We start from the raw sequence: 13,478 nt of genomic DNA, 5'->3' as shown, positions 1-13,478 counted from the left end.
TAAAAAGTGCGAATAGTTGCCAGTCGTTATTCACGTTTCATTATTAATATTCAGAAATTGACGTACTTATAACTTTTATTTATTTATGCATAAATTCTCATTGTAACTTGATATCTCGTGGAAACTGTAAAATATTGTGAAACAATGTTACATATGAAAGGATAAAAATGCAGAAAAAAGGAAGAAATAGAAGAGTTGTGTTATTAAAACGTTCTTTTAATTAATTGCAATGCGTTTCTAATACGATTAATTACAAAATACAATTAAAAGAAAGACACAATTTCTCATATGCACATTTGCAATAGCAAATAAATCCGCCGCGTGCCGCAAATGTGAAAGCATATTCCCACTTGCGCGACGTGCGCTCGTTTAAAATAACGAGGAACCGCGGAATTAAAAAAGAGGCGAGAAAAAACGCAAGAGAACGACAGATGCACCATAGCGCTTGAGTTTTATAAACGAAATTATGCTAACTACATGCATTGAAGAAGGCTCGAATTTCTCCATAATCAGGCCAATAGGATTTCGTCTAATGCCTTGTTCACCGATTCTCTCTCTCTCTCTCTCTCTCTCTCTCTCTCTCTCTCTCGCGTTCTTCACATCTTATATCTCCCTTCATAGGCTGCGGAAAATGAAAATTGCTTGTCCGTGTTCAGAATAATCTAATGCAATCGGAGCTTACATTTGAGCGAACGTAAGCTGCGATTGCATTAGATTGTTTCAGTGAACTTAGCGCCCGACATAGGATTAATTCGTTACAAGTAGTTACAAGGAATCGGTTGCGCGAGTTTCTCACGTACATCAAATTCTATGTAGCGAGCGAGATGCTTAATTTGAGAGCGAGTTGCGGATTAAAATAGAATATGGTATTAAAAGAACATCGAACATTGCGATTCTTCACAATAATAAAATAATTTTAATAAAAATGATAATTGAAATCTTATAATTTCTGATATCTTTCTTTGTAGATCAGTTAATATATAAAGTTATCATATCTCGATACGCGTGGATTATTCTTTTATTTTATTCACTTTATCATGGTAATTTTATTAATTTTTCGCTGGCAATATTTAACTTTATTATATTCCGAAAATGCGAATATTGTATTCTCACGGACAGAAAAGCAAACAATTAACGTTTTACCTCATCTCTTTTGTTTTCCATTCAGTAAACGTTCTGCTTGTTACACAGAGCTCGATGTTTAAACGCGAATATTTTCTCACGAAAGCCACGTGAGCATTAATGCCAGAATTCAAATAAATTAAGACGCAAAGTGACGGCTGACGGTTCACGAGGCTCTTAATCACCGTCGTCGTTTAATTACACCCTCACGTAGCAATAACGTGGACTCCACTGACCTCATTTTCTCAAAACATTATCATCCGGAGCATGGCAAACCAGGGCGAACTAATGACGGGGAAAGACCATCACTCGGGGACCGATTGCTCTCCCTTATTGAACCTCTAAATCGCCCTTACGATCTATATGGCGACACCGATGAATCACCATCTATCGTGAAATGTCACGTTTATTAACTTTTCGCATTTAAGATGACTTTCGTCATTATCGACGATCTTTCTGTGTCTTAATCCTTTTAATATAATCTGATATTTTATAAGGATTATTTAATATAATCCTTATAATATAATCTGATAACAAGTGTTGATGTCATTCATAGAGTTTTACACGAATCAAAGCTATTTTTGAGACGTATGTTTAACTTTAAGAAAAAAAAAACAGATTACAATTAAGCTTTACGAAAAAATCGATTTTAATTAGACGAAGAATTCGCCGTTGAAAGACATATCGATGGTGACGATATCGCGGATTCGCTTAGTTTGATCGGTCCATGCGATAAATGAATTCGCGCCGCGCGCGTGGAGTACGAAAATTTAATTTCCCGCGCGTAGAACATAATCCTTGCTTAGGAAATTGGCTGCTCAATCGCGCTCCTCCGGCTTCATCCCATCCACCCCCGCGATCTTTTGTTGAGCGGCACACGAGAAGCGGTCCCGATGCGAGACACGGGATTTGCTGCCGCTGATCCGACCGGCCACGCGAAATAAAATAAAACGGATATTAAAACTTGGGCGAGAGCTAATTTCCTCGCGTTTCCAGGCATAATATTCGTTTCCCCTCTCTTCTTCCACTCTCCCCTTCTTCCCTGCACTTTTATTCCCTTATCACTGAGTTAAACCATCTATCGAATGAACGGCTTCTGAATATTCAGCGATGATGAGCAGATGCGACGAGAAAGAGAGAGAGAGAGACAGGAGAAAGGCGATGCATGAATAGGCGACAAAATCAAGTTCGGAATTCGAATTTGACGAGTGACAGTCACGTTCGAACTAGATTAAAGTCTGGCTAGGACGCCAGTATGACACTTTTAAAATGCGAACTCGCTTTCAGATTCTATGACCGACATCCTTTACATGCAAAGAGCGCAACATAATGCCAATAAATAAAATTTCTAATTAATTAGAACGGGACGTGTTTGTTATTTACCGAATAGTAAACACTTTTGTGCACGTACGTTAAAACATTATCGACTAATATTTCAATTGATATTTCTTATTATATATTAAACAGAAATTAATTTAAATGTCACTTATGTACCGTAGAGTTAAGATAAACATGATTCTTCTTATATCATGTTATCTGGTAAGCAAACCAAATTGAATTTTATTGCATAATTACCTTCTTATAACGAAAAGATAATATTATTCTGAAATCTAAGATCATACGAAAATATGTTATGCTTCGTGCGTGCTTTATTGCACGTCCTGTACTTTACGTTCAGGCAAATTGATCGTTCTACCTCCGAGGTACCAATAAAACTTTATATTCCGACGAGCGTAATTATTTCCCCTCGCTCCATTGGAAAATACAAGTTTGTTCAATGCCATCATTATGGACTCATATAGCGTTCCAAGATGGAGGAATAGTGTGAGATCGATCGATCGGTACATACAAGGTATCTTCGTCGGGGTAACGATCTCGAGGAAAACCGACGGCGACCCATTAGAACGACATTAATGCTCGGCATCAAAGGAGAGAGCCTGGACGCCTTTTCATCTATATGTTCGCCAAAGTACAATGCACTTACCCGAATGTTGCGAATCTTATCGTGAGACATGACGAAACTATGAGGACGCGTTCGCCTTCTCCAACCATCTTTGAAGTCATTACGACATGCAACCTTCCTCATGTTTGGATGTTTCTCTCTCTCCCTCTCTCTCTAGTTCTCGCCACAAAGATCCTGCTGGATAGCCAAACGGTTAATCACATCCCGTTTCACTTACTAACCCTCTATACTGTTCTGCTGGTACTTGCATTTAACAGTCACCTCCGTTCTCTTCTCCTCCTCTTGCTCTGTGCTACAGACGGTCCTTGATCCGCCATCTCTCAATATTGCGAATGGGATTAGTTACACATGATTATGCAGCGAAACGTGTTCCATCAACGACAATCCGTTGGGCTTCCACAAGATCCAAACACGGATACTCCTAACACTATTATACACTAAACGAGAACATAAAATTTCTCAAAAAATTTTAAAACTCATATCTTTTATAAAGGAGATATAATAAATCGGATGATTTTTACACTTGTTCATGTATTTTTATATATTTGTCTTACAATATATAGCTATATTTTAAGTTTTCAAAGAAAAAAAAGATAAAAGAGATAAAAACGATATAACAGATAAAACAGAGATTTTAAGTAAAGAGCAGATTTAGATAAAGAACAATTTTAGGTGAAGATTTTATTTGTTGGTAATTTTATTTCACACACACCCCACACACACACACACACACACACACAGTAAAAGAACATTACGTCACTGATTAACAGGCATATAAGTTTGCATAAAACTGTTTTTCGAGACTTAATTCATCCTTAAATAGGTGTCTTGGCGCGATCCCCTTTAACCCTCTCTCTAATTTACTATTTAACAATTTAACAACAAGCATCAATGTCCGAAAAACACTAACAAACAAGAAACAAAAGACTCCCTTATACTCTGAAAAGCTCCCTGCGAGAGTTTGCTTGCTTTCCCTTGTGAATGTTCGCTCATTAGGCAAATCTCACCCTCCCAGCTCTTCCCAAAAAAGGCGTCCGTGCCTCTCCTCGACCTTAGCATACAAATTTATTCGTAAACTTCCACAATTTAAATGTCCGCGGTGTTTCAATCAAGGGGCGTCGCCATTCTCCATCCCCGCTCTTTCCGCGCGTGTATAAACAATCACTAGATTAGTTTTCCTTTCTTCAAACTTTTATCAGCCCCCCCCCCCCCCCCTCTCTCTCTCTCTCTCTCTACATTCCCATTACTTCTCTCTTCTTTTCCCCATAACTGAGATATCAACTTTGGAGGATTTTCGTGTTGTGCGTCAAATATCAAGCCTCATTTTCATGCCGCAACCAGTTTAGAAAATGAAAGAGAACATCAGAGAAGGGCGCGAGGAAAGGCGGACTCATGCGGCTCCTTAAGAACTTCGGAACAGCTTCGGAACTCGTTTGGACCTGTGATCCCTGTCCCGCTAGCCCAGTATTTCGTAACCCATAATTATATTTGCTCATTAACCTTCCCCGTCTCTGCCATTTTCGTTCTTCCGGGTTGTTTCCCCAGAGTTTCCATGAGGGAAGTTGCCTCCGGGCACTTACAAAAGCGAATCTAGGAAATTTTCGAAGGATGATCTTCAAAATTAGAGATTAAATCCCTAAAAGAGTTCTCTTGTAATTACTATTCAAATTTTCCACAATTTACATTTTTTGATAATATTTTGACTTTTCAGAAATAATGTTAATAAGTTTTTTTATGAGAATTTATTTTAAATATTTTTTATCATTTTTAATATATAAAATCTTTCCCCTCTCGTGTGTGTGTGTGTGTGTGTGTGTGTGTGTGTGTGTGTGTGTGAAACACGTTCTTTATATCCCTATTTTTAATATGCCGTCGCTTAAAGAGGCAAATGCAGAAATGAAGGAGTTTTGTAAATTACCGTCGCGCGCGCTAATGCCGCGTTACATGTTTGTCGGATTTCCAACTCGAGATTGCCAGCTTTATAGAGCATAACTTACGTATCATACAGGATAGCTGTTAACGTCTTCTAGAGAACCATCCTGGCAAATGGAAATTCTGGATGAACCGAAACTACATCGCCACAGTAGTTCCAGATTCACGCGCCGTTAATGCGAAATCTCGAAATTGTTTAAACTTGCTTATGTAAATAAAATTCATGAAATTCTCGCCTTTGTTTCCGTCCCGATAAATGATTTCGATAAACGCCCATACCTTTCACTGGGAAAATTTATTGATATTTTACGTGACATTTTATTCGTGCGGCATAATCTACAGAATTTAATTACATTCAAAGCTTCGCAAAAACATATTAATATTTTTTGTTAAAATCGGAAAAAAAATATTAATTTTTTCTTCTTCCTATCCAACCATATGTTTCGCTAAATTTGCGTTTTCATGGTTTAGTTTAAATTATCTACACATTGTTCTCTCTGCTGAATTGTTACTATTCCAATTGCAGAGCGAGAGCTTTCTGGTTGGCGTTCGGTTAACGTTGCGCAATCGAGTCGCGACAGATTAGGCAATGGATAGCGTATTAATTATATTGTTAGTGGACGATCCGAAGCTCGGCTCGACCGCGGCGGTTTTTCTGGCGGCCTCGCGTCCGGACAGTGCAAATTTGCGGACGTAACCGCATGTTATTGGTGGCCAACGCACTGCTTGCTCGTGGATATCTAGCGTAAACTTGTCGGCGACATTTCGACCATGCACATATCTAGAATTTGTTGTGATGCTACTGAAAGCATTGAGGCGTGTGCGAAATTCGCATATGCACCAAAATATTTTTTCTTCGGATATTTATTCTTCACCATTTTCCGTGCACAGTAACATATTTTCTTTTTTCTACACGTTCTAAGAAAATATATAAATAACAGTTTTTTTATTGATTACTCGATGCTGCGCGTTTTGACATTTTTGCTTTACCTACAGCAAATTTATGGATAACATGAGATTGCATTTTTTTTTCCTATACAACTATTCAGATTCTTTGTGTAGACGAATGAAACATGTATTTTATTCTATTTTATCAATTTATACAGCTTCTTACTATTACATCCCGTAAAGAAATTGCACAATAAACCCGGCGATCAAAGCTGTCCTTCGTATAAATAATTACCGTACTAAAAAGCCTGCCTTTCGGGAAATATAAGAAGCGATAAGACGATGATCCTATTTTATTGGGACATAACCGACGTGCCGACGAAGGAATACGCCGCAATTCCATTGTAGTGGTGAACTAAAACATCGGCACCTTCTATTGAGCCAGCTTGTTCCCGCGAAGGTTAAACCACTTTGGCTGGCAAGTACCTACCCGCCGTCAATCGCACCCTTATGCTCGTTACCCTGAAAAAATTGTGGGCCATAAAGGTCTTCCTCATCTGTTTCACGCCGGTCGCCAGTGCAAGGCCATCGATCGACTAGGGATGCGACCAGCCCCGAATACCCGCATATTTTAAGCGCGCGTCATGCACACGCTCCTCTCGCGCAGATTCGACGGTTCTTAAAAACCACTCGACATACCTTTGCCCCGCGGATTTGCGTTTTTCTACGGGCGAATTTTCGTTACCATTCTCTACCACCGAATCACAATTTGCATAATAACGAACGCGACGACAGGAAGAAAATAATAAAAAAAAAACCGAATAGAGAAAGGAAAAATGAAATAGGGAGCAAGAGAGGAATCTCCTGATATCTATCTTCCATTTCGAAATTCAAAGAATGATATGTATGAGATGTGCATTCGTAACGCATCAAAATGCTTCGCGGCGAGGTGCAGACATCCACGTGTATCAAAAGCACATCAACCATGGTATGCTGCACTCTTAAGCGTTAAATAAGAAAACGGCGAACGTGCCTCAAAGTCGTACAGATCGCTTGCAGACGGTGCGCTTTGTAGTTCTAGTTCCCGGATATTGGAAATGGGAAGTGTTGCGCATCGCGGAGATTCGGATATCCTGAGCATCGCGCACGCATATCGCTGGAATAAATCTTTTTTTTTTTTATTCGCAACCATAAACCCGTCCTGTAGATAGGAGCTCGCGTACGTGGTCGTAGAGTTTTGGAGTGGGCTCGTTCACGAAAGGACTGCTACCCCGGGCTACAGAGATCGGGTAAGGATCGATGAGGACCTCAACGGGGCCGTCACTGATAACCGGTCGCTCGCATGACCGAACCGGAATAATGCTCGCTGTATGCTAAACCTCGCTGATAAGCCCGCGCCGGCCCCTACGGCGCGATAGCAGCAAAACAATATTCCTCTCCCTGCGTACAGATACAAGATAAATTCGGTTTTACATCGAGCTATCAAATGAATGAACCAAACGGATTTCGCGATGATACTCGTAATGATGATACTCTTGGTAACAACAATGAATATTTTTGACGACAGCATTTACCTTCGATATTAACTAGACGGCTTATCGATTGCTACAAACTCTATTTACGTCCAACTTCACATCCATATCCATTTTTACTCTCCATTCTATTTTTAGAAATTCGATATAACTGATACAGTCATGGTTCTTCCCAAAGAGGATGGCCCCTAATATACGTATTTTTAAACAAAGATATTCTGGGAGACAAAAAGAAAGAGAGACAGGGAATAAATTTGAAACGATAAAAGAATAAAAAGGTCGCGGCGATATTTTCCTGTTCTTCGATAGAGAAATCTCAAGTTTCTACATATAAAAAATGTTTCTCTATTATATCTAATATTTGAAGTTGTCACGTATAAAAAATTTATCTCTATCAGATCTACTATTTGAAATCCTCACGTAGAAAAAATTTATCTCTGTTAGCTCTAACATTTTTAAAACACGGTTAGTGAGGATGGGAAGTTTATTGAGACGACGGATATATCTAATGCGCATTGTTATGCAAAATTTGTAGTTCCGAGGAACTCACGAGAGATTCGGGCGCGTGCGCGCACGTGAGAACGGCGAGTAAACTTCGAAATCCTAGGTGTTTCAGGTTCTAGCTTTATGATCGGCCTCAAACCTTTGGTGCACGTACACATGAGTATCGGATGTGACCCACCGGTATACGAAAGCTCGCTAATCCGCTCCTAAACATCCCCACACTGTTCTCAAATCCGCCATAATCTTAAACTTGCTGATTTAAGATTATAAAGTCACTGTATTTGCAGCAGAGAATAATAAAAGATTTACGGAATAATAAAGAAGGCAGTTATTCTTGGAACAATTAAGTACCTGGACGCTGTTGAAAAATAAATTTAAGAGCTTATCCTTTGAATTTTTATGTCAAATTATTGTTATAGAAAATCATGTACTCAAATACGAGAGTAAATCAAATATATACAGGAATTTTTTTTATTATTTATTGAACGAAAATAAAAATATAAAGAAAACGAATTATTTTCCTACATAGTTCCCTGCTACATTAATACATTTTTGCCAGCGAATAGGGAGTTTGGCGATCCCGTTTTCATAAAAAGTAGTAGATTGTGTATGCAGTTAATTGCGCACAATTCTTCTTTCAACGACCCAAATAAATGATAATCGCATGGAAAGATTTGTCTCAATGCCATTATCATTTGTTTGGGCCGCTAAAAGAATTGGGAGGATTCGAGGATGATGCCAAAAGAATTCGTGCGGAAAAATATATGAATGCAGCAGGGAGCTATGTAGAAAAATAATTTGTTTTCTTTATATTTTTATTTTCGTTCAATAAATAATAAAAAAAATTTCCCATTTATATTTGATTTACCCTCGTATATAAGAATAACAAATGTAATTAAAATAGATACCTATTATTAAAAGCAGATGATAAAAATAATGAATAAGAAATAAATCCTAACAAAATATAGTTATATTTCACAAAAATAGAACAATGTATCAATATAATAAAAATGAATGAAATAATTTCAAGATCAGTAACTAATAAAGTTAACTTGTGTTCATATTTAACACTTTATTTACTTTTACTGATTATCGACGTTCTATCGCTCGTATTATTCTCGCACCAATGATGTATCAAAAGCGCATTCGGATGACCGGCACCGTCACTTATCTATCTGCCACACGAAGATATGTGCGAGCCGGAAAAGTCAGAGGAAAGAGGGAGAAATGTCACGAAAGCGTAAGAGAGAGTGAACGATCGAGCGACGGAGAGCGTGGATGGGGAATGGTAGTTAATTAGCCCAAGTTAAAAGCTCGGCTTAAATGACCTATTCAGCGCTTAGCATCGAGTGAATTCACTTTGGTGCTCCCTCGACTCCACCCGCTCGAGGAAGATCCCGAGGACTACTGCATCGCACGCGCCGCGCGCCGTCTACGTTATCCCGTATCTTGCAGACTTAGGCCACTTTTACATCGGAAACCCGTCATATCGTACAGTCGCACGTTAAGCAAATTGAAGTAAAAAAAAACGATATCTTTTCTACGAGTTATTCAAAAGATATATATATATAAAGAGCTTTCTTATAGGAATGCGAACATTTACAATTTTCTCGAAACCTTTTTAAATAAGAAAAATATTACCTCTGAAGAAGTAATATTTTTATGAAGTTAGTAACTTTAACTTTCTTCCAATTTTTCTTCTCGGGATTTCTTTTCCGCCTTTAATTCATTCGAGAAATTAGTTTAATTCCTTCGGTGCACTTTTGGAAATCGATAAGGGCGTGAACATGGCTTGAATCGTTTCCTACGTCACCAGCCGAGCTTTTCTTCAATCTTCGTCGCACTTCGACAACCACTGCCGTTCCCCGTATCATCATGACTAAATAAAATCTATTAGGAAATGGAATAGGGCGCAGCGAACAGTTGTGAGTGTAATGAAAAATCTTTACGATGACGAAGCACAGGGGAGAGAATTGACGTTGCAGACGCAAATGCGATATCGACAGTGGTGTAAAACAGTAAAACCAAAAGAGTGCAGTTCCGCTCCAACGGAACACTTAAATTTGATTTATATCTGATTTGAGAATTTAGTGAAGTGTAGCAAGTGCTTCGAGAAATCAAATTTTCGCCATTTCTAAGAAGTATCACGTCTGCTATCGAATAATGTGCACATTTGTATGCAAACGTAATACTACATAAATCTACTTTTAAATTGTCCGCGAATATTTACACAATGCCCCTAAAGTCGGAACTTTATACGTGAGTACAGTTACGAAGCAGAAATCATATTCAGCGATCTGATAATAGATCAGTATTTACATCGTATCTTTTCTGCTTTCTCATCCGCACCCGCGTATCGTTCCTCTCTCTTTCTTCATTCCCCTTTCGATTTAAAAGACGCGGATCTCTCCTTTTTCTCAACTTCTCGACCTACTACTGAAAGTGCAGTGGGAGTTGTTAACCTTAGCTTGTGGTTTAATTACACGGGCAAATATTATCGAACTGACGGAGTTAATTAGATAATTAAAACTTGAAGGGTAAACTACTTTGCGAGCCGAGCGACGCCCTGGTCTTTGAATATACATGAACATATATAGGCAGATACCATCGGTGTGTACGTTGAAAGATGCAAGACGGAGGATCGCTAACTGAAGATCTTCTATACGTTTGAAAATATAATTATAAAGAAAAATCGCAATAGAAATTTTATTTCCATAATTCCCTATTTAGCAGTGAATGTATATATCCACAGAATACTTGAAAATTGTAAAAAAATTTCCAAGTTTTACAAAACAAATGTAAGAATATGATTTTATGACGGACATTTTTATTGTATAAAACAATGTTAGTAACATAACTCATAATTAACTGCTAAAGAAATATTTCACAAAATTATATACATATATTTTTATTTAAAAAAAATATATTTTCATTTATCAGAGCTCTTGTGAATTTTTTGTTTTTCTGAGAAAATTGAACATTTAATTTATTGGTTTATGAAAATCTGAAAATGTTTAAAGTTTAACTTCTGTGAAGTTAGCACTTTATCTTTTAAAAAAATAATTTGTTTTGTTACAGTTCTTAATGTATCTCTTAAGAGTTTTAAAATTCCTTAATAAAATTAAATATAAAAAGTATTATAATATAAAAAGCTTGCTGATGTATTCCAAAAGTTATAGTGGGGGATACTAATATTCTTTAATTGCTCAACGCAGTATTCCGTGATGAACTTATAGGATTAAATAAATTACACGTAATTTCTCTCGTGATTTACGACTATGTGGCGCCAACGGTACGTTGACGAAGAAATCCCTTTAAAAAGGAGGAATTCCAGCGGCCGGAGATCAGCGGCCGTATGTTTCCGGCATCATTATCTCCGGTCGGCAGAACTCTCGGGACCCTCGTCAGAGTCGGCGTTTATATCGCGAATCCTCTCTCGGATAAGTGAATCCCCACAGTCGGACGAACCGAGTTTAAACGCTTTAGCTAGCGCGATCTGCGATTAGTGGAGAAGACGACTGTGACTGTGATGGACAGGTCAGCGATGCGCATGTATCGCCTTCAAGGCTCTGCGTCGTGCGAAATTTCGCAGTTAACGCTCAGCAGACCATCAGTTTTCTCTGAATTATAGAATTTACGCGAAGAAGTAGTATAATATTTTTCATTTTTCCCTCGCACGCTTGAAATCTCTTTTATCGTGTCCAGAAAGAGTATGCTTACAGTGCGAAATATTAAAATACGCGAAAAAAAACTGTCCATCTCGATGACTACACCAGGTCTATCTCAAACGAAAAACTTTATGATGAACGATGAACTACCTATAATAATGATAAGACTGAATTCGGGTTCAAAATAAATTTATTGATATCGGAGCATATTGATACAAAAATGAAACGATTGTAGCGGTGAAAACGTCGTGCAGTCATAAAGAACAAAAACAAACAATCTAGAACTGCGCGTGCAATCAGATTGAAAAATTCAAATTTTTCAAATGTCATCTTTAACACGACTATCTGCTCTCTAATTTTTTAAATTTATTTCGCTACCTTTTTGAGATGAATTTCAAAAGACACGATGGTTTATGTTCTGGTTTAACAGCGCAAATATGGCTATTTGCATATGTTAGATTTAATATAATTCAGAATTAGATTATTCACATTCCGCGCAAGATACAACGCTAATTCAAAGTGAGAATATGGACCAATTTACGCGCGTATTACAGATGTGTATTTGCACAATCGCGCAGATACCGGCCAAGAAGCAATCATGACCGCGTTATTATGCGCTCGTCGAGCATATGTTAATTCGCGTAGGAGATGATGAATGCAGCGAAGAACTGGCAGATATACCGGGTATCTTGAAATTATCGTATGTCCTGTTCTCTAATATCGAATATTAAATTTAAATTAAATTTTTATTACCATAAAATAAAATCCTTTTAAAAGTAAAAATACCATTATTTTCATTTAATCTTCTGATTATAAAAAAAATTTTCCGTGTTAATTCGTGATGAGTTTTATCGTTATCTAATTGCTCAATTATTCAACAATTGCCGATAGTTCAATATTTTTATAGTAATTTAATATTTTTATTGATGAAAACGTCAATAAATGTCGTAAAATGATCAGAGGGTAAAAGATACTACGACGGTCCCAGGACACCCTATATACATATAAAACGACGCTGATAGGCAAACGCAGTGCCCGATTCATTAAAGTTTACACCGAGGAAAGCTCTCGAGCGCGCCCACAGCAAAGCGCCCGCCTGTACAAACAATTGCAACGAGCTCCCAACTAATCTGGTGTGTCGACGGAGGCTGGTCGACGGCGGGGAGAAGAGAAATGGGAGAGTGGGAGATGAGAGCAAAGTAGAATATCAACATCCTCCGCTCGTCCAACTTGAGGAATTTGCTGCAAGCTTTCCGAGATGGTGTTTCGAATGAAACCAGAAGCAACATATCCACAGAATCGTCCCGACTGACCGAATTTAATGTACACGTGTCTATGAATTTGCAAGAGTTATGCGAAAGGAAGAGGATATTCTAAAGAAAATTCCTTCCATTATCCTCTTATAAAACGTAAAATTTCATTTATATCCATTATCCAGCGTAATCGTGCAGAAACAGATTCATTATTATTTTGAGAAGAAGAAAATTCAAATTTAGAATGACTAATATCCATTTCTACTAACGTAGATTAAGTTTAATCTCGGTTTAATTCGCTCTTTATCCTTCTCTAGTTCTAAGAATTAGAAAAAAATGAAGACTAAGTTGAACCGAGATTAAGGTTAATCTACATTGGTAGAAACGGACATAAATGTCACAATGGCGTGATGAATTGTGATTTTGACCAATCTTGTACAACTTTTAACTCTTTAATAAGACATCCTTTTATATCGTTTAATAGGATCGTTGTCTAACATCGTCGTTTCTTTTCTGTTGCAGGCACAAGCGGAAAGTGCAAAACCTGCTGCCGTGTAAGAGCGCAGCGGGCGCGGCGGCGGTCGCCGGACGGGGTCGCGTGCTGCCAGACGGCCAG

The 13,478-nt window shown here is 38.0% G+C and overlaps 1 protein-coding gene across 1 annotated transcript in view; it reads left to right on the top strand.

Moving 5' to 3' along the window:
* Positions 1–13,478, top strand: part of pxb (putative Hedgehog signaling attenuator pxb) — a 110,370-nt gene that overhangs the window by 75,900 nt on the left and 20,992 nt on the right. Inside the window, exon 4 of the mRNA XM_018502031.1 lies at positions 13,385–13,473. Within this exon, the coding sequence (XP_018357533.1) occupies positions 13,385–13,473 (89 nt within the window). The remainder of the gene's footprint in view (positions 1–13,384; positions 13,474–13,478) is intronic.

Source organism: Trachymyrmex cornetzi, unplaced genomic scaffold (assembly GCF_001594075.2).
Source record: "Trachymyrmex cornetzi isolate Tcor2-1 unplaced genomic scaffold, Tcor1.1 scaffold147, whole genome shotgun sequence".
NCBI classification, from domain to species: Eukaryota; Metazoa; Arthropoda; class Insecta; order Hymenoptera; family Formicidae; genus Trachymyrmex; species Trachymyrmex cornetzi.
Note: the sequence above shows the minus strand (reverse complement) of the source record. Positions and strands in the feature narration are given on the sequence as shown.